The 21,972-nt window shown below is 36.6% G+C and overlaps 2 protein-coding genes across 4 annotated transcripts; both read left to right on the forward strand.

Annotated features, from left to right (window-relative positions):
• The first annotated feature begins 1,257 nt into the window (after positions 1-1,257).
• Positions 1,258-5,756, forward strand: LOC133672651 (BTB/POZ and TAZ domain-containing protein 3-like). Of its 3 annotated transcripts, XM_062093126.1 has the most exons (8): positions 1,258-1,475; positions 1,601-1,686; positions 1,944-1,985; positions 2,429-2,819; positions 3,180-3,310; positions 3,513-3,819; positions 4,590-4,903; positions 5,467-5,756. In XM_062093126.1, the coding sequence occupies exons 4-8, from the start codon at positions 2,478-2,480 to the stop codon at positions 5,594-5,596; spliced, it is 1,224 nt and encodes a 407-aa protein (XP_061949110.1). In that variant the 5' UTR covers positions 1,258-1,475; positions 1,601-1,686; positions 1,944-1,985; positions 2,429-2,477; the 3' UTR covers positions 5,597-5,756. The 3 variants fall into 3 exon arrangements, with proteins under 3 accessions (XP_061949110.1, XP_061949107.1, XP_061949109.1); XM_062093123.1 differs by lacking the exon at positions 1,944-1,985; XM_062093125.1 differs by lacking the exons at positions 1,258-1,475; positions 1,601-1,686; positions 1,944-1,985 and adding an exon at positions 2,165-2,292.
• A 5,287-nt stretch (positions 5,757-11,043) lies between these two features.
• On the forward strand, positions 11,044-12,468 carry LOC133672695 (mogroside IE synthase-like). Its single transcript, XM_062093185.1, has 2 exons — positions 11,044-11,716; positions 11,973-12,468. Exons 1-2 carry the CDS (start codon positions 11,084-11,086, stop codon positions 12,252-12,254), a joined length of 915 nt encoding a protein of 304 aa, XP_061949169.1. The 5' UTR covers positions 11,044-11,083; the 3' UTR covers positions 12,255-12,468.
• Positions 12,469-21,972: the final 9,504 nt, after the last annotated feature.

The following is a 21,972-nucleotide window of genomic DNA, read 5'->3' on the forward strand; positions in this document are numbered from 1 at the left end:
ATAACATAAAAAATATTAATTTTTACTATGAAATTAAATTTCGACCGCAAATTTAAACATATTTTTAAACATAAAACCTCAAACTAAAGAGTATTCCTTCCTAGATTATCCCTCTGTGTACCATATCTCGATGTGATACAAACCAAAATCTTTCCTTACTGTTTTTAAATCACACGTAATACCTTTCTACTACTTTTATACATACGTGGAAGAGGTGTGTTTGGACTGTGGTTTTCTGTGGCAGGAAGCTAATGGAAAACTAATTTTTCACCGACTTGAACTCTGTTTTTTCTTCTTTTAATGCAGGAACAAATAGCCGATTACCGACCACAACAATTTATATCATGGTAGTAATTTATTTATTTGTAATTTCCGCATAATTCTTATATATATTAACACTTTTAAAGTATATATGTTTAGATCAAGTTTTATAAACTGAAGCTACATTTTTTCCGTGAATCTTAGACATCGATCCCATCTGTATCCGAATTAGAATATTCAAAAAAAAAAAATTATGTCACACTTCTCCTTCTTAAGTGCAAACTCATGATGAAATTTCAGACAATCTGTACCCTTTCTAAGCCGATGAGAAAATTTGACACGAGCTTTAGAACGATTATGATGATAAGAATGTAAGAAAACAGTTAAGTTCTGGTTATAATTTCACTCTAAAAGAAGATTTGGATGTAAGTTATGAGATATGTATAGAAATTAAAGAGATTTTTGGATGTAGCTTATGAGATATGTACTGTAGAGATTGAAGAGATCCAAATTAGAGAAGCATACAATGTAGGAACCATCAATGAAAGTTCTCAAATAAAGTCGATCCATCACTTGCTGGCTTGATAGTGATTTAACCTTGAAATTCCAATTATTTCATTGGTGGAATAATATTTATGGGATTTTTTTTGTTTTGCTTTGCTTTCAAAATGGATAATAAGCAAATTGCCGATTGATTATCCGAACTGCCTTGATCGATCGGGGATTTAAATCGTATTTTCTTTCTGGCATGGCCGGTCCACAATAAGCTCTATCAAAGCAAATCTAGATAACTCTTGAAATATAATCTTGAATTAAGTTATATTTGATGGAGTTAACTCTAAAAATTTTTAAAAAAAATCGATCCAAATTAATCCCATGATCATCATATTAACTTAATATTGTGGTAACTCAAGCTCTCAACTGAATCAAACACGTCCAAATTTGTTAAAAAGAGAAAACTCAAAAGTCCAAATAAATAATAAGAGAGTCGTGCATCATTTGTGCCTCTTGTTTTAGGCACACGTCTCTTCTATGCTCTCTGCTTCGTTCCTCCCTGTCCACTTATTCCTGTGCCAACACTGTACCCCTTTTAGCTCCTTCTCTGTTCCTTTCTGTCTCTATCAGCTCACTATACTATTAAGAAAAAAACCCACTTCTTCTATAAGCAAATTTCATTTCTTTTATGCCCACATGATCAAGAAGGCATCATTCAGGTTCTCTCTTTTTTTTTTTTTGGAAAAAAATATTGGGTTTGTAAGTTTTAAGTGAATTCTTTGGCTTAAAGATTAACCTTTGAAGAAAAAGTATTTAAGATTGTGGGGTAATTTTTTTTTTTCAGGTGCTTTGGTGAAACGGTGGTAGTGTATATATAAGTATTATACAGTAAAACTTTGCAGTAGATCAGCGAATCTTCCAGCTTTAAAGGTATGGTACATTACTTGGTTACTATTTTAGTTCTGCTTGGTTGCTGAGGAAATTCTAGGAAAAGAAAATGAAGAAGCAATTGTAGAACACTCTGAAGTTCATTTCTTATTGCTTTTATGGTTTCTGTTTTTTTTTTCTATGTATAATGCTTGATTTTTCTGTCCAGATATTTTTTTATTTCAATTTATTTTTGTTCTGTGTATAAGAAAATGCAATTTTTAGTATATTTTTTTTTCTTATTTTCTTTTTTTTGTGAGAGCTGGAGTGCTTTAAAGCAGGGTTGAATGAACACTGAAAAGGTTTGGACTTTTTATTAAAAGAATTATGTTATTTTAATCATTTTTAATATATGCTGCTTTCTTTATTCTTTTTACCTTTATTTTATAATCATGTTTATTCTTTATTCTATTATTTTCTGCAACTGATTCCTTTTCCTTTCGATAACATTCCTTAAACTTTTGATTTGTATATTGTTTAGTTTGGCGTTCTTTGTGAAGCAATCTTGGGCCAATAGTTCGATGTATGACACCATCTTCAAACAAAAATTAGGCAGTCTATGTATTTGGATTAGTTTCATACATGACTGTTATAGGATTAATATTTACTGTAAATGCCGAATCCCTTCTCTCTTGCTTTTTTTTTATTGATTTTATGGATCCCTTTTCTGCATTTTCGTTTAATTTGTTTTTGCTGTCCACCAACAATTGTACATTGTTTGATTGTTTAATTTAATTTCTTGCAGATCTTCTAGCAAGACTTTACTTTTACACAGCAGAAACCACAGATCACTTATGGCTTCACCGGATGTCGATTCTCCTTGGCTCTGTGCTGCTAGTGAATCTCTTGGTGGATGTTTCAATACACAGATTGAGGAGGTCAAATCAACCAATGTCTTAAATGTGCTGGAAGCTCCCACATCTTCTGTGTATGATACCCGTAACATCCCCAAGCCGCCACCTTATCCTAATACAACATCTAAAACAACCAGCCATTGTAAGAGGATCTCAGCGAGTTGCTCTGTTCCAAAGGAAACAAAAGATACATGGGACAGGCTATTCAAGGAAGCATACGGTTCGGATGTCTACATTATCACAGAGAGCAACTCGTATATTCCAGCTCATTGCAATGTTTTGGTGAGTTAATTAGACTTCCTTGACATATCTATTTACTTGGAAGTATCATTGTTTTCATCAAAGATGCCTGCTTGAGTAAAGGAATTTTACTTCATATATCGAAATGTAAAAGATAAAATAGGTGTTTGCCATCTTCTTTAAACCTGATGCATTCATTAAGGCGTTTCAATATTGTTGCCTCTAAAATATAAAAAGATGTGTTTTTGCAAGTTTTCTTTGATAAATGGAGACAGAGGGGCAGTATAAAGACAAAATTCGTAATCTTTATCTTGAATACACCTGGAGTTGATTTATAATCACTAAGAAATTTAGGTTCAATGTGGTGGCTGGGTTTAATATCTGTTACTTTCCCTTTTGCAGAGTACTGTGTCGCCCGTGCTTGGGACTATCCTGCAGCGGTCAAAAGTTAAAAATGGAATTAGATACATCAGCATTCTTGGTGTACTTTGTGAAGCTGTCCATGTGTTCATTCGGTTTTTGTACTCATCCTGGTATCTTCGAATATCCTTTTCCATATATTCTTCATCAATAAATTTCTCTGGGACTGTATCACTGATGTAACAGAGAATGTTATGTAATCTTGTTATTTTTTGTTTGGAACAGATTCAAATAGAAATGCTTCCCTTTCTGGTTTTTCATTGTCTAAGGTATTCTGATTTAAATAAAGATACCATTCTTGATATTCTAATGCAGCTATGAAGAGGATGAGATGAAAAAGTTTGTTCTCCATCTGTTGGTTTTATCACACTCATACTCTGTCCCGTCACTGAAAAGAGTTTGTATAGACCTTCTGGAGCAGGATTGTCTGACCAGAGAAAATGTGATAGACGTGCTTCAGTTGGCAAGGAGCTGCGATGCGCCACGACTCTCCTTAATTTGTGTTCGTATGGTTGTGAAGGACTTGAAATCTGTATCATCAACTGAAGGCTGGAAAGTTATGAGGCGAGCTAACCCTGCCCTTGAACAAGAGCTTGTAGAATCTGTTGTCGAAGCAGATTCGGTAAGTCAATTCCTGATTCTTATATTGAACAATAATATAGAATATGCAGCAAGTTATTTTAAGCACGCAGAGAATTACATGCAGTTTAAGTTGTTTTCACTTGTTTAGACCATAGATGACATGCTACAAGCAAGCACATGAAATGTTTTTCATTCTTTTATTTTTATGATCCCAATTCAAGGTGAGGAAGTAGCAACTAGTAGATCTTCACATGCCTAATTTAACCGTTAAAATTGGAATCCTGTAAATTCAGTTTATTTGGGAAACATTGGCACTAGCCACGTTGTATATGGTGGATGTCACCTTGAGAAGAAGTTGTCTAAAAAAAATGCTTCTAAGTGGAATTTCTTCCGGTTTCAATCAGGAAAAGGTATTTCATCTTAGTCTGCAGTAGTGGTTGAGTCTAGCAGCTTGTTTCGCAGTGGAATAACTATGTGGTTATGGATGAGTCGAGGAACATGTTCCCCTCAGTGAAATGTCTACTTGGTAGTCTTGACATCAGTCTCCCACCCTTGTATTTTTTGAAGCCTAAATAAAATTCGATGATGCTTTTGAAATGATATTTACTATCGTGAATTAACTCTAGTAATCAGTTGGTCTTGCTTTTTCTGTACCCCTTCTTTCTTCATTTTCTTTTCCTCAAATCAATGCTCATATACAAAGTCGTGATTCATAATGTATGATCCAAATTTTACATTATCTGGTACAAGCTGTAATATTTTTTGTAGTTCAACTTCACAAAATGGAATCTGAGTTTCACTTATTGTCAGAGAAAACAAGAGAGGCTGAGGAAAATAGAAGAGAGAAAAGTATACTTGCAACTGTATGAAGCAATGGAGGCCCTCCTTCACATATGCAGGGATGGGTGTAGGACAATTGGACCTAGTGATAAAATGCTGAAAGGAAGCCAAGTTGCCTGCAACTTTCCTGCCTGCAAAGCACTTGAGTCCTTAGTTCGTCATTTCTCCAAATGCAAGTCTCGGGTCCCAGGTGGTTGCATTCACTGCAAACGCATGTGGCAGCTTCTCGAACTACATTCTCGTATGTGCGATGAGCCTGATTCCTGCAAGGTTCCGCTTTGCAGGTGAGAATGAAACTTGCATGTATCATTTGCCTCCATGCCTTTATTTTCAGGGTTTCAAAATCCATTCAAGTGAGTATGAAACTTGAACAAAAGGAAATACTAGAAGCCAAAACAAGACACAGTTTTCAAAAGACATTTACACTTGCCGGAATGGCATTTTGCTTATTAAAGAATTTGAATATCCAAATATGTCCTTCAATGTGGAATTATGTAAAGAAATTTTTTAAAGCATGGAAATAGATGAAAAATAGTTTACAAGCTTTTTGTCAGATCTGCGTTGTGTTTGTGTAACAGTACAAATTAGGCTCATTTGTTTTGATTAACTTTTTTTTTCTGGATTCATTACCATACTGAAGATTGCATTAAAGCTCCTATGTTGACATTGATATTCCCATGAAAACTTTTCACGGATTCTTCTTTCTACTTGTTCGGTTTGGGTGAGGGGAGTATATGATAGCCTACTTGCTTGATTTGAGGAGCTGATATGCTCAATCAGAAAAGAAGGAAAACAAACTATATGCATGCTGCAGTATCTTGATAGTGTTCTCTTTCCTTGTTGATAGGCATTTCAAGGAAAAAATGCAGCAGCAAACAAAGAAAGAAGAAGCTAAGTGGAAACTGCTGGTCAGCAAAGTAATAGCAGCCAAGAACGCCTTGGGGCCATTCTCAGCTCGGCGTATAGATTTATTCTGACCCCGTTACTTCTTTTAACCTTGTATCTTCATGCCATCAACACACCCAGGCCATTGTTTTGTATAATGTAATGGCAACTGTAAGATAGAAACAATAATCGGCAAAGTGGTCGACAATGTTTCTTGTACAAACTTTGTATCTTCATTACACCTTGCTCGAAGTTCTTTCTCTGCGTATGATTAAAATAACGAGGGAAGAGGAAACATTAACGTAAAATCTACCATAGGGACTAAATCGTAATATAGATTTTGAAACGTTAAGGACTAAATTAAATTGAGTTCCAACTATAAGGACTAAATAAATGTAATTTACTCTAGTTCGTATTACCTTGGGGTTAAAAAAAAAATTCATCCACTTTAAATTATTTATTATTGATGAATTTTGCTATAGAAGTATAATTATAAAACTGGGATTGGCATATATAATTAAAGATTAAAAAAACGAATAATCAAAACGATTGAATCGAAATATTTCGATTTTACTTGGTTTTGAAGATTTCCATTAGATTTATAAACCCAATACTTCAATTCTCCAAACACTTGGCTTCGAAAGGCCTGAAGGTCACGCCAATCACTACCCCTTCCATTGGAAAACCAGCAAGTTCCATCAATTTAGAAACTGTTTTTAGATGGATTCAAGGAATGTGAAACCCTTGAAGACGGAAGTCTATACAATTCAGGGAAAATTCAAAGCTCCCTCTGGAGAGTTTCTGGTTGTGTCCTTGCCTTCACTAGAACCGTTGGAGTTCAACGATCTCCATCATTTGTTTAGGATGTTTCATACCCAGTTATAGGACCAACAATTCCATCAATGTTCTTGGACAAAATGTTGAAGGATGACGAGGATTATCATGAACAACTCTAATGGCGAAATAAACCATTGTTAAGGAGTGGCGCACCGTCACAATACATGGCCTCGGTGGCGTTATCCAGGTTGCAGCCGCTCTCGTTAACAAAATCACAACAGGCCTGAAACCATGGAAGCCTAAAAACATATATATACCAACTAGAAGAGGAAGGGCTGCATATGCACCGGAGAGATGCCTTAATATTCCACTGAAAATTGAGAGAGAGAACTTTCAGGGACATAAAATGATTCTTTGCTGCACTTAATCTACACACAAAAGATACATACAGACATACATATGGTCTTGAGAACAGTATATACTTATCTACCAACTCATTCAATACGAAAGGGAATCCATGGGCACAAAGTCTACGAATTATTGCCTGAAGTTTTTCCCACCAAATTAAGAAGAGGAAGGCAGCTTAATGACTACGCAATTACACAGTCAAGCTAGTGGACATCTTGACCAACTCTCATTGAATATATGGAGGAGAGACATGCATGTCATATGAAAATCACATTCTGTGAATAATCAATCCTCTCCCTTTCTCAGTTTAAGAAAAGATTTAACACGCGAGCTGCCCAGTTCCTCTTAGCCGAGTTTAATATAAATGCATAACAAGCAATGGCTTTCTAAATGAGCTGCAGACATCTCCCGTCAAATATGAGAAAACCACCTCTTAATTATCGAATCGGTTTCTCTGCAAGTTCTATTGCCTTCTTCCATGCCTTTGTTGTAAACAGAAGGCATAGTGAAAAAAAAAATTAAAACCACCTTCAAACATGTTGCAATATTAATTAATTAACAAAAAAAGCTAATAAAAAAAAAAGATTTTTCTATATCTTTCCTCATAAAACACTATATACTAGAATGATTTTTTTTTTCCTTTCATTTGGCTTTTTTTTTCCAATCTATCTTTTTTTTTTTTTCAATTTCAATTACATTCTTCGATATTAAGTTTATTGGAGATTCGATTTCAGAATTTTTTTTCAATTTACTTTTAATAAGGTTATCTTAATCTCATGACTTGTACCGTGTGCGTGTGTTTGATGAGTTGATTTGAGTTTTTTTTCCCCTTTTCCTTATTAATTCTCAATTTCAATTTCATCATTCAACATTAGGTTTATTGGAGATTGTGCTTCATAATTTTTTATAATTTACTTTTTGTGTGGTTATCTCAATCTCATTACCTAAACTGGAGGTTTGACGAGTTAACTTGGTTGCTTCAAGTTTTTTTTTTCTTTTTCTAATTGATTTTGTTTTTTAATTTTATCTTTCAATAATAAATTGGATTGATTGAGAACTAAACTTTATTATTTGTTTTAGTTTGTTTTTTAAGGTTATCTCTATCTCATGACTCGGGTCACCGTTTTGGTTGATTAATCCAGGTTGACTTAAGTTGTTTTTTATATCCTTTTTATAATCGATCTTTTTTCAATTTCATCTTTTAATACTGAGTTGGTTAATAATTAAGTTTCACAATTTGTTTCAATTTGCTTTCTGTTGGATTATCCCGATCTCATGACCCATGTCATGGGTTTGGCGGATTAACCTAGGTTGACTCAAGTTTTTTTTAAATGGATTTTTTTTCAATTTCATCTTTTAATATTGGGTTTATTGAAAATTGAGTTTCATAATTTATTTTGATTTGTTTTCTGTATGGTTATTATACTCTCATGACCATGCATGTGGATTGACAAATTAACCTAGATTAATTCGAATCGATCTAATATGTTTTCATCTCAATATTTATAAAAATATCACATTTTAAATATTTATTTTAAGTCAAATTATGATTTTACTGGTAAATTAAAATATTTTTAGACTCATCAAATTAATTAAATCATATTGAGTGAATCATCACATGATTTTTTAAAAAAAAAATAATTCTACAAAAAAAAAAACATTAACAATTATTCAATTTTTTAAAAACATTTAAAAAAAAATTAGGCGGCCCACAGCATTTCACAGGCGAATGATATAGTAAGCATAAAATACACGTGAAGGTATTGTAACAATATTCAAAACTCAAAAGCATTTGCAACTATGGCACCATGACTTTCAAGTGTGTACCACAAAAGACAACTAGATCATGACTGTGGTCCAATCACTTCCTCTGGATTGGACCGTAAGAGATTTCCCAGCGGGATTAATAGAATTATAAGAAGGAAAAAAACAAAAACAAAAGTAGGAGTGTTTGGTAAAATATTATTATGCAGCAAGATCCATTACACTGTAAATTATTACAATGTAATAATATTTTTCTCTTCACTGTACAAGCCAATAAAGTACAAATTAATGGGTAAAATATAAGCTTATTAAACCCAATCAAATTAATAATCTAAGTCTTAATTTTAATTTTTTTGAAAACGCTTGTGTTATCTTGATATTTTTATTTTAAATGAAAAAAATTAGTTGAGCACACGATATAATGTGGGCTACCTATCTAGAATGTTCAACCAATAAAAACATCTAGACCCCCCTAATTCTTACACCCTGCTTCTTCACAATTCATGGTTATACAAATTCACTATAAATGCTGGATCTATGCTAACATAATCTAAATATAAAGATTGAAAGAAAACTAGTTAATTATAATATCTAACTCGCGATTCGACTCGATTTAAGATTAAAGTCATAAATTTAATTTAAAATTCGATTTGATTCAAGTTTCAGGTTATAAATTAATAGATCAATCTAAGCTTTAATTTTTTTTCAACAAAAAACAAAATGATAACATTTTAGTAAAAAAGGATCATTTGTAGTAACACACGACCTGAACTTATTACTAAGTCGGAGTTTTATAACTATAAAAGAGAGATTAATGAGATCATTTATTTTTTATTTTGAAATATATCAAAATAAATTTTTAAATTTTTTTTTAAAATTTTAACATCAACATATCAAAATTATTAAAAAAAATATTAATTTAATATTTTTTTCAAAATAAAAACACTTTTAAAATATGTCAAAACACAAATGAAACATACTACTAAAACATTCACTTGAAACACATGGAGTAAGGGCCTCCTTAAAAGAAATTGGCAGCACATGTTTTTGACCAGCATTAGATCTTACAACCTACTTTCAACATCCAGGTACATTGATTGTTTCTTGCCCAAGCATGAAGAATCAAAAGCAACTGGTAGGTTGTTGTAACCTACAAAATATAATTATAATTATGATTTTATTATCACAAACAAAAATAAATTTATAATATGATTATAAAAACTAGATTGAATTCAAGAGAAATTTTATTTAATCTTCCTGCAATATATTAAAATAAAAAAGAATAGGGGATTTAAATAAAAAATTAAAGAAATGAAATTCTAAAAATAAAAATAATTAACTTAATTCAAGGGTTCATACATTCATTTCTATAAATATTTTTATCATCGAAGTAAAATACATATTATTTCATATCAAGCAAATATATTTGATATACCTTAAAGCTGAGGGAAATTAATGAAATTACAAGTAAATTAATTAGACAAAGCTCTCTAATTAATATTTATTATCAAGAGAATTTAATATTGAAAGAAATTTTCATTCACTACGTAATAGATTTAGAAGTAAAGTCTATGAAATTATTCTAAGCAAATACATTTGATATCCCTTAAAACTAAGGAAAATCGATGAAATTATAAGTAAATTAATTAAACAAAGCTCTCTAATTAATATTTATCATCAAGAGAATTTAATATTGAAAGAAATTCTTATTCACTACGCAATAACCTTAGAAGAAAAGTATGTAAAATTATTCTAACCAAACATTCAAAAGCTTGACAATATAATTTAGTTGTAGAGTTGTAGCAATCAAAAAAGAACCAACCCGTCCAATTGGTCTTCCCATGTTTTTGTATCTCATTTCGTAGCTTTCATTATAAGATCAAGGCTAATTAAAGATGAGGATGTTAAAGGCTATAGAAAACAATCCTTCTGGTCCCTTCAAATTCCTTCTCAAAATAAAACTTTTCACCGTTAGTTTTCTCATTAGATCAGGAGACCAATCTTGTCACTCAACTTGCACGCGTCTAGATTTTCTCCTTCAAAATAATTTTATATGAACTGGCATCCTTCATACAAGTCGTGGTTCTGGATGTGTAGATAATTGTGGACTTTTAAATCTTATAATTTTGATATCTGTGACTCAAGATATGCTTTTTAAAATCTGTAGTATGAAAGCAGAGAATCTTGCTACATGTAGGATTTCAGCCAGATTTTATAGATCTGATTAGAGGTCTAAACAAATTTGAATTTTTGCCTATAATATTTTTCTGAAAAACTTGATATATTTGCTTTAACTTTAATTCATCTCACGTTTAAATTATAAAACTCTAACCGGGTGAAAAACTTGTTACAAAAAACCAAGTTATAAACATAAAGAAAATGTTGAATTTCTTATCTTTTAATAATAAATTCATAAAATCACTTAGACATCCCAAACTCATAAAATAACTTTACATAGATTCAAATAAATTCAAAAAATATTAAAAAGCATAGTGTAAAAGTAATATAAACATTTATATATTTTTCACTTATCACCACCTATAAGAATACGTATATGCAGTAGCAATCCTACTCAGAAAACGAAAAGCAAATAGATAGGTTTGGTTAGAGAAAAGAAGAAGCAAAAAAAAATGAGTAAGAGTCATGTACTGGTCATACCCTATCCCGCTCAAGGTCACATTAACCCAATGATCCAATTCTCCAAGCGCCTAGCCTCCAAAGGACTCCAGGTAACAGCAGTCATCTTCTCAAGCCAGGCGCTGCTCGAGCATACCCAACTTGGCTCGGTCGGAGTTGTGACCATAGATTGTCAGAGTCATGAGGAAGCCAAGATTTCGATAGATGACTACCTAAAACAATTCCAAGCTACGGTGACACTAAAATTGCGAGAACTCGTTGCAGAACTAAAGAATTCTTCTGGATATCCAATATGTTGCCTTGTGTATGACTCACTGATGCCTTGGGTTCTAGAGACAGCTAGACAGCTTGGCCTCGGTGCGGCTTCGTTCTTCACACAGTCATGTGCTGTTGACACTGTCTGCTACCACATCCATGAGGGGCAGCTCAAGATTCCACTAGAGAAGTTGCCTCTAACATTTTCACGTCCGCCAGCCCTAGAAATTACTGATCTGCCATCATTTGTGCAAGGTCTAGAATCAAAATCAGAATATTCATCTCTATTGAACCTAGTGGTTAGTCAGTTTTCGAATTTCAGGGAAGCTGATTGGATCTTTGTCAACACTTTCAACACCCTGGAGGAAGAGGTACCACTAAAGATCTCCTCAATATAAGAAGTGCAAGTCTTGATCTGAATCTACGCATTTTAACAAAGCAAACCAATGTGTAATCAAACAAGCAAGCAGTCAACAACTGATTGACAAACAAAGCAACATAAACGAAAGCAGCAATGATTCAAATACCTATTTAATTTCTTTTTTCTTTGTTAATAAGATGATAACATATTTTCAAAGTATGCTGCTTTTTCTTTGTGGCACTAAAAGTTTTGCTGATTTCCATCAGGCGGTCAACTGGTTGGCAAGCCAAAGGTCAATAAAGCCAATAGGACCAACGATTCCATCAGTTTACTTGGACAGGCAGCTGGAGGACGACAGAGAGTACGGTCTCAGCCTCTTCAAACCTAATCTGGACGGTTGCAAGGAGTGGCTAGATTCAAAGGAAACTGGCTCAGTGGTTTATGTGTCATATGGAAGCATGGCTGCACTGGGAGAGGAGCAAATGGCAGAAATTGCTTGGGGCCTAAAGAGGAGTGGCTGCTACTTCTTGTTGAAGTTTGGTACCTAAGCTAGAACAGATTACTTAGCAGTAATCTACTGCATGATTATCTAGTTGTTAGCTGAGATTACTATCTAGATTAGGATATGTTTTAATTCTTTTGTTAAGTTTATCTAGGATTAAACTAACTTGTAAACATCTCCTTAAAATAAAGGAGAAGTTGGCTGGTACGTTTCTAGAGTTTGTTTTTCTTTGTAATTCTGTTTTCTTTTCCTATAAATAAAAGGGCATGGGATGGCAGTAACCAATAACTCAATTCTGCTCTTTGTTCTTTATACTTAAATACTAAGTTCTGTGTTCTTTCTGTTTTTTGTTCTTTCCATCGTGGACTTAGTTCTTTGTTCTTTTCTCCTTTATCAGCAAACATAAGGTTGTTCTTTATATTACTACAATTGGTATCAGAGCATCCTTAGGATCTTTGAAGGGTTTTTTTGTGAGTGAGAAACACGAGAGTACAGTGAGGATAAATCAAAGTTTTTACTTTGAGGGTTGGTGAGTGAAAAACACGAGAGAATAAAGTGAGTTTTTTTTTAATGGATTCTGCAAACTTTTCACCAAAAACACCATTGTTTACGGGACAGAATTTTGGTGTGTGGTCTGTAAAAATGGAAACCTATCTCAAAGCTCTTGATTTATGGGAGATAGTGGAAAGTGATAGGCAACCTACTCCTTTAGGTAACAATCCCACAATTGCACAGATGAAGTTCTTTAATGAAGAAAAGGCAAAGAGATTCAAAGCTCTTTCTTGTCTTCATAGTGCTGTAAGTGAAGACATCTTCACAAGGATCATGGCATGCAAATCTGCCAAGGAAACATGGGATAAATTAAAAGCAGAGTTCCATGGTGATTGTCGCACGTCGGAAAACACCCCACGCGCGCGGCGTCGGCCCGTCCTGGCGATGGCGGTTTTTGCTCTCTCTGTTATTGGAATTGATTTTGTTGGGAGTCGCCACCTAGTATTTAATTGAGGGTTACTAGGAAACCCAAGTTGACTGGTCTTGTCAGAGATTCGCGGGTAAGGGACTGATTGTGGTTAGGGAAGGTGTTAGCACCCCTAACACACCCTACCTAAGGTAAGCTGCTTCATGGCTTTGATGTGTTGAAGAAGTTTTAAAAATTTTGTCTTTTCATCGGAATTTAGAAATACAACTTCCATACAAGTTTGTACTTCTACACCGTGATCCAATCAAAATATTAAATCCTTCCTTATTCTTTTGCCGTCTCATCATGAAAAGATCCCTGAAATAAATACAAACATGCATTTTTGTTTTTTTTTTTTGTTTTTTTTTTTTATATAATTCAATAACATAATAAAAAATACAAACACAAACACACATTTTTTATTATATTATATTTTTTCTTTTTTCTTTTTCTTTTTTTCTTTTTCTTCTTTTTTCTTTTTTACATCCACAATACAAATTACAATATTCAAAAATAAATAACAATTACATAAAATAATTTAAAATTTACAAAACAGTCCTCAAAACTCCAGAAATTGCATAGGAACCCTTCTGCACAGGAATTTGAGGCAGGAACAGCTGGTGGCCCGTGTTCCAACGCGCCACCGCCACTGGCGGCGCGTGGACCCACGCGCCACCGCTGGAACTCCAAAAACAGGCGGATCTGCCCCGCCTTCTCCTTCTCTTCCCTTCCCTGCCGTCTGTGAGGGACACCACTACCTGCAAAACACAGAAAAACGCAAGCAACGGTCTGTTTTGCTTCACTGCAGAGCCGGTTTCTTCGGGTCTGTCACGGGTGGATCTGCTTCACCGCAGATCCGGTTTCTTCTTCTTCAAGTGGCCGGTCGCTGGACCATGAAGCTGCTGGTCTGTGGGCGCTGGTTGAAGGAGACGGCGAGGTGGGCTGCTGCCGCCGTTGCTGCCACCGCTGGGGGGAGGAGCTGGAGACGGCGCCGCTGTGATGAGGAGACGCTGCTTCTGAGGCGAAGTGAGGAGGAAGCTGGGTTGTTGCCGAAGAGGGAAGAAGAAGAAGAAAGGAAATGGCGTGGAGGAGCTGCAGAATCGGGAGCACACAAAGAAGAAGAAGGAGGCAGATTCAGGGGTGAGAATGGTGCTAGTTTGATAAAAGGGTGAGGGAGGTAGCAACCGGCTGGAGAGGAAAAAGCAAAACCGAAACCCACACAGGGGGGACGGCGGCTGCTAGAAGAAGAGAAGGAAAGTGTGCAGGCGGCTCTCCTTGAAAAAAAGATGGGTTTAGGGTTAGGTTTTTTTTTGTATTTTTTTTCTGATATTGTCAAAATTGCCCCCCCCCCTACTTAGCTGAAATTGTAGGCTATTTATAGGCAAAATAGTTTTTCAGGCTTCAAAATTGGTCCCTCAAGTTTTGTGTTTGGCCCTTGATTTCAATTGATTCACTTGGTAAAAATTAAATTGGGTCTCTTAAAATTCCGATCTTTTCAATTAAGTCCAAATTAAGCTCACAAACTTAATTTTCACCAATTAAGCCCTCCAATTAAATTTTGACCCGCTTAAAGTATAATTAAGTCCTTGCACTTAATTAACTCCTTCAATTGGACCTAAATTAATTCTTGAACATAATTAAAATTCAATTTGGCCCATGATTAAATCAAATTGGCCCATTAAAAATTTAATTATGTCATTAGACTTAATTTTTATGCAAACTCGTCCAATACTCATTTAATTTGACCTTTGAATTTGCATTTTTCTATTTTTTGGGCATAACAACGTACACTTGGGCCTTGAAATTCTTCCGAAAATTGCAGCTTGATTTTCGCCTATTTTTGCAGCCTTTATTTTATATTTTTTTATTTTGATTTTTTATTTTGTTTTGATTTTTTTGGAAAAAAATGAATTTTGGGGAATCACCCAAAATTGGGTGATGACAGTTGCCCCCCTCTTTACAATGCTTACGGTAGAAAGTCTTGTAAGAGACTTTAGATAGTAAGCGTTGTAAAGAAAAAAAAAGGATGAGATATGATTGACTCATCTCGTTGAGGAATGAAGAATCCTCTTGAGGGTTAGAAAGCGCACTCGAAAGGAAGTAGGGTTAGAAAAACACACTACCTAAAAGGTTAGGACTCGAAGGAGCTCTTAAAAAGAGGCAGGGTTGGAAAACACACTACCTAAGGTGGTTGAGGGCTCAAAGGCACATTAAAAAGGAAGGCAGAGTTAGAAAACTCACTACCTAAGGTGTGATGGCTCGAAGGCACATTAAAAAGGAGGTATGGTTGGAAAACACGCTACCTAAGGTGGTTGATGGCTCTAAGGCGCACTCCAAAAGGAGGCAGGGTTGGAAAACACGCTACCTAAGGTGGTTGGTGGCTCTAAGGCGCACTAAAGAAGGAGGCAGGGTTGGAAAACACACTACCTAAGGTGGTTGATGGCTCTAAGGCGCATTAAAAAAGAGGCATGGTTGGAAAACACACTACCTAAGGTGGTTGGTGGCTCTAAGGCACACTAAAAGGAGGCAGGGTTGGAAAACACACTACCTAAGGTGGTGGATGGCTCGAAGGCACACTAAGAGGAGGTATGGTTGGAAAACACGCTACCTAAGATGGTTAATGGCTTGAAGGCACACTAAAAAGAGGTATGGTTAGAAAACACACTACCTAAGATGGTTGGTGGCTCGAAGGCACACTAAAAGGAGGTATGGTTGGAAAACACGCTACCTAAGGTGTGATGGCTCGAAGGCACACTAAGAAAGGAGGCAGGGTTGGAAAACACGCTACCTAAGGTGTTTGAAGGCTCTAAGGCGCACTCAAAAGGAAATAGGGCTCGAAAGCCCACTCGAAAGAGGAGGTAGGGTTAGAGGACACGCTACCTAAGGTGTTTGAAGGCTCTAAGGCGCACTCAAAAGGAGGCATGGTTGGAAAACACGCTACCTAAGGTGGTTGTTGGCCCTAAGGCGCACTAAAGAAGGAGGTATGGTTGGAAAACACACTACCTAAGGTGGTTGGTGGCTCTAAGGCACACTTAAAAAGAGGCAGGGTTGGAAAACTCACTACCTAAGGTGTGATGGCTCGAAGGCACATTAAAAAGGAGGTATGGTTGGAAAACACACTACCTAAGGTGGTTGATGGCTCTAAGGCGCATTAAAAAGGAGGTATGGTTGGAAAACACGCTACCTAAGGTGGTTGATGGCTCTAAGGCGCACTAAAAAGGAGGTATGGTTGGAAAACACACTACCTAAGATGTGAGGGCTCGAAAGCCCACTAAAAAGGAGGCAAGGTTAGAAAACACACTACCTAAGGTGTGAGGGCTCGAAGGCCCACTAAAAAGGAGGTACGGTTGGAAAACACACTACCTAAGATGTGAGGGCTCGAAAGCCCACTCGAAAAAGGAAGTAGGGTTGGAAAACACGCTACCTAAGGTGTGAGGGCACGAAGGCCCACTTAAAAATGGAGGCAAGGTTAGAAAACACACTACCTAAGGTGTGAGGGCTCGAAGGCCCACTCAAAAGAGGAGGTAGGGTTAGAGAACACACTACCTAAGAGGTGAGGGCTAGAAAGCCCACTCAGAAAGAGGTGGATAGGGCTAGAAGGCACACTACCTAAGATGTGAGGGCTCGAAAGCCCATTCGAAAAAGGAAGTAGGGCTCGAAAGCCCACTCAAAAGAGGAGGTAGGGTTAGAGGACACGCTACCTAAGATGTGAGGGCACGAAGGCCCACTTAAAAATGAAGGCAGATAGGGCTAGAAAGCATATTACCTAAGAAGTGAGGGCTCGAAAGCCCACTAAAAAGAGGAGGTAGGGTTAGAGAACACACTACCTAAGAGGCGAGGGCTTAAAAGCCCACTCAAAAAAGGAGGTAGGGTTAACGAACACATTACCTAAGAAGTGAGGGCTCGAAAGCCCACTCAAAAAGCGGTGATTGTGAGACACTAATCTATCAAGATGAAGGTTATGCATCATGATCAATATGCATGTATACTTACCTGAGAAATGTAGGTCCCCTTTTCTTCATGGTGTCCTCCTTTCTTCATGGAGTTCTGATTTTCTCAAAAGTTTGAGTCTCTGATAGTAAGCTTCGATGGCTCTTTTCGCTCTTGCTTACTCGAGTCATATCTTGTGATTTTGACCTCTAGGAAGGACTGAATACCATCACACTTCTTTGTCCTCCACCCCTTTACCTCAAGGGTTGCCAATTTTGCCCGACATTTTTCCTAGGAAGGGAGTCATGGAGCCAACTCTGCCAGCTGTTTTTGATTGCCCCTAGTTTGATCATGCCCCCAAGTATTCAAATCAGGTTTGGGGATGAGGCTATGTGAAAGAAGGTTTGGCTATTTACAAAGAGTTGTCTTCATGCAGAATTTTTGGAATTTCAAAGTTATTCCAGACACAGAAATCATTTTGATGTTTGTTCAAAGCAAACTTATTCTGAAGAAATTCAAGTGATTCCTATGGAGAGGTTTTCAGAAGTGATGAAAACTTTTGGTTTTTATTTTGATGAAAAATATGAAGTGACATTTGGTTGGTCACAAAAGGTTTAAATTTCAATTTTGGGGTTATTGAGAACCGTCTTTCGACGAAAATGTGAGGAAGTGACATCTAGTTGGTCACAAAAGGTTTAATTTTCAATTTGAGGGTTATTGAGAACCGTCTTTCGACGAAAATGTGAAGAACACGAAGTGACATCTGGTTGATCACAAAAGGTTGAAATTTCAATTTTAGGGTTATTGAGAACCGTCTTTAAAGCATTCATTTTGTTTGCATGAATAATGATTTTGCTTGCATGAGAAAGCACTGCCTACCGATCCAAATTGCTTGCCTTTGATCAGAAAGGACTTGATTAGGCACGTAATGTAGGCTTGGGCTCTTGGCTATGAAGAAAAATGATATTTGTAGGCTCAAAAGGTGTTTAAGGGACTTTAAGACTAAGGATCACTAATGCTTATATCCCAAACTCTTTTTTTCATACATTTCTGGACCTTGAAATTTGATTTGTAAAATGGTCCACGGTGCCCCCCAGTGTTGGGTTTGGGCTCTTTCTCTTTGTTTTTTTTCTTCATTTGATTTTGAGCATCATTGCATTGGCTTGACTTTTTTATGCTCAGAATTTTGGATCCTTTGGAATTTTTTTATGCCCCCCAGCTTTGTATGGACACCCTCGATTGATTGAGAATTTTCTTTTATGCCCCCCAGTATTGTTCGGGCACTTTCAATCGTTGAGGTTTTTCATGCCCCCAAGAGTTATTTGGGCATTTTTAGTCATTAAGGATTTTTTGCACTTGCCCCCCAATGTGGGGTGTGATCCTAGTCAAGGTTATTTCAAGAAAAATGCATTAGGCTCAAAAGGGGACTGCAAAGGATATATTTCAGCCTTGTGAGAGGATTATCAAAGATGACCTTTCTTCATCTCAAATGCATGCATTTAGGATCGATAAACCTTGCTTTCATGCGAGTATGCAGAGTGATTTCTCATTATTCATGCAAATAAAACTCAACTTTAGAGTCACTTCATGGTGTTTTTTTTTTTTTTGGGTTTTCTTGGTGTATGGTTACCTCTCTAAGGAATCACCTGAATTTTCAAAACTTGTTTGTTTCGGACAAACATCAACATGATTTCTGTTTTTTGTACTAAACTTTGATTTCCCAAAAATCCTTGTGAAAACATGGGGTCATGCTTGTTTTGGGAAAAAGGGAAAAACACCAAAGAATTCTTGGTGCAATAGTTTTGTAAGTACAAAGGTGTGCTCAGTATGTTATTTGCATGAACACACAAAAAAGAAAACACATGATTTTATTCACAGGAAAGGCTCAGTGGACAAGGAAAGTCTTGTGGAATTTTGAGCCAAATTACCGACAAAAACTGGGATAGGTTGAAACAATCAAGAAATTTTTGCAGGCATGATCAAGCAAGAGTAGCTCTTTTTTTTTTTTTTTTTTTTTTTTTTGGGCAGAGCAAGAACATACTCCATTTTGCCACGGAGGTGCAATTCCCCTTCGAATTGTGTTGAGGCTTTTGACCATGTTTGCCCCCCAGTTTCTTTGGATTGAGTCGTTGTTGGGGTTTGAACAAAGATGATAGGTCGACTGGAAGGAATTTTCCTAGAGATATTTTTCAATATTTGCTCGAGTAAGCCAGAAGCGAGTCAAGCTTTTGTTCAGAGACTCCAACTTTTTTGAAAATGGGTGATGCGGCAAGCATACTCTGTATCTCCAATGTTTTTTCCGCTCAAAATTAGGTGTTGTAGCCTTGGAGAGGACCTCCCTTTTATTCTGGTGCATGCATGACAAATGTATGAACATGAAACCTATATGATGAACTTGCCCTTCGAGGGGTGACATATGATCGTCACTTTTGTATGATGAAACAAGAATCTTGATTCTTGCCCAAACTCTACAATGAAAATTTTCGGAGTGACGATCATTCTGTCAACCACAAGTCTTGAATTCAAGATGTTTCAAGAAGGGTTCGCCCCAATGCAGATAAATGATAGCACATACAACCTAAGGACAGGTTCTATTGATTATGTGAACATGGGTATGTTTTCTACCTGGTCTCAAAAGGGTCTATGAACCGCCCAGTGACCACCTCATGTGAAGGCGGTATAGGGATTTACAAGGAATGGTTGGGACACATTGTGACCGCCATTACCAAGTAAACACTCAGTTCATAGTTGGATGTTTCACAAATCTGAACCCCGACTGAAAGTCATGAGGCAGACCGCTACTCCCCTCCTAACTTAGAGGTTTGTGTGTGCTTTCAAAAATAAAGAGTGATGCATGAAGCAATTCTAAAAAATGCATGTATAAAACAAAAAGGACATAAATGGCAAAATTTAAACACATCAAATACATAAAGCTTAGTCCGATGTTGTTACAAAACAATACCTCCCCAGTGGAGTCGCCATTCTGTCGCGCGTCGGAAAACACCCCACGCGCGCGGCGTCGGCCCGTCCTGGCGATGGCGGTTTTTGCTCTCTCTGTTATTGGAATTGATTTTGTTGGGAGTCGCCACCTAGTATTTAATTGAGGGTTACTAGGAAACCCAAGTTGACTGGTCTTGTCAGAGATTCGCGGGTAAGGGACTGATTGTGGTTAGGGAAGGTGTTAGCACCCCTAACACACCCTACCTAAGGTAAGCTGCTTCATGGCTTTGATGTGTTGAAGAAGTTTTAAAAATTTTGTCTTTTCATCGGAATTTAGAAATACAACTTCCATACAAGTTTGTACTTCTACACCGTGATCCAATCAAAATATTAAATCCTTCCTTATTCTTTTGCCGTCTCATCATGAAAAGATCCCTGAAATAAATACAAACATGCATTTTTGTTTTTTTTTTGTTTTTTTTTTTTTATAATTCAATAACATAATAAAAAATACAAACACAAACACACATTTTTTATTATATTATATTTTTTCTTTTTTCTTTTTCTTTTTTTCTTTTTCTTCTTTTTTCTTTTTTACATCCACAATACAAATTACAATATTCAAAAATAAATAACAATTACATAAAATAATTTAAAATTTACAAAACAGTCCTCAAAACTCCAGAAATTGCATAGGAACCCTTCTGCACAGGAATTTGAGGCAGGAACAGCTGGTGGCCCGTGTTCCAACGCGCCACCGCCACTGGCGGCGCGTGGACCCACGCGCCACCGCTGGAACTCCAAAAACAGGCGGATCTGCCCCGCCTTCTCCTTCTCTTCCCTTCCCTGCCGTCTGTGAGGGACACCACTACCTGCAAAACACAGAAAAACGCAAGCAACGGTCTGTTTTGCTTCACTGCAGAGCCGGTTTCTTCGGGTCTGTCACGGGTGGATCTGCTTCACCGCAGATCCGGTTTCTTCTTCTTCAAGTGGCCGGTCGCTGGACCATGAAGCTGCTGGTCTGTGGGCGCTGGTTGAAGGAGACGGCGAGGTGGGCTGCTGCCGCCGTTGCTGCCATCGCTGGGGGGAGGAGCTGGAGACGGCGCCGCTGTGATGAGGAGACGCTGCTTCTGAGGCGAAGTGAGGAGGAAGCTGGGTTGTTGCCGAAGAGGGAAGAAGAAGAAGAAAGGAAATGGCGTGGAGGAGCTGCAGAATCGGGAGCACACAAAGAAGAAGAAGGAGGCAGATTCAGGGGTGAGAATGGTGCTGGTTTGATAAAAGGGTGAGGGAGGTAGCAACCGGCTGGAGAGGAAAAAGCAAAACCGAAACCCACACAGGGGGGACGGCGGCTGCTAGAAGAAGAGAAGGAAAGTGTGCAGGCGGCTCTCCTTGAAAAAAAGATGGGTTTAGGGTTAGGTTTTTTTTTGTATTTTTTTTCTGATATTGTCAAAATTGCCCCCCCTACTTAGCTGAAATTGTAGGCTATTTATAGGCAAAATAGTTTTTCAGGCTTCAAAATTGGTCCCTCAAGTTTTGTGTTTGGCCCTTGATTTCAATTGATTCACTTGGTAAAAATTAAATTGGGTCTCTTAAAATTCCGATCTTTTCAATTAAGTCCAAATTAAGCTCACAAACTTAATTTTCACCAATTAAGCCCTCCAATTAAATTTTGACCCGCTTAAAGTATAATTAAGTCCTTGCACTTAATTAACTCCTTCAATTGGACCTAAATTAATTCTTGAACATAATTAAAATTCAATTTGGCCCATGATTAAATCAAATTGGCCCATTAAAAATTTAATTATGTCATTAGACTTAATTTTTATGCAAACTCGTCCAATACTCATTTAATTTGACCTTTGAATTTGCATTTTTCTATTTTTTGGGCATAACAGCGTACACTTGGGCCTTGAAATTCTTCCGAAAATTGCAGCTT

Source organism: Populus nigra, chromosome 14 (assembly GCF_951802175.1).
Source record: "Populus nigra chromosome 14, ddPopNigr1.1, whole genome shotgun sequence".
Classification (NCBI taxonomy): Eukaryota; Viridiplantae; Streptophyta; class Magnoliopsida; order Malpighiales; family Salicaceae; genus Populus; species Populus nigra.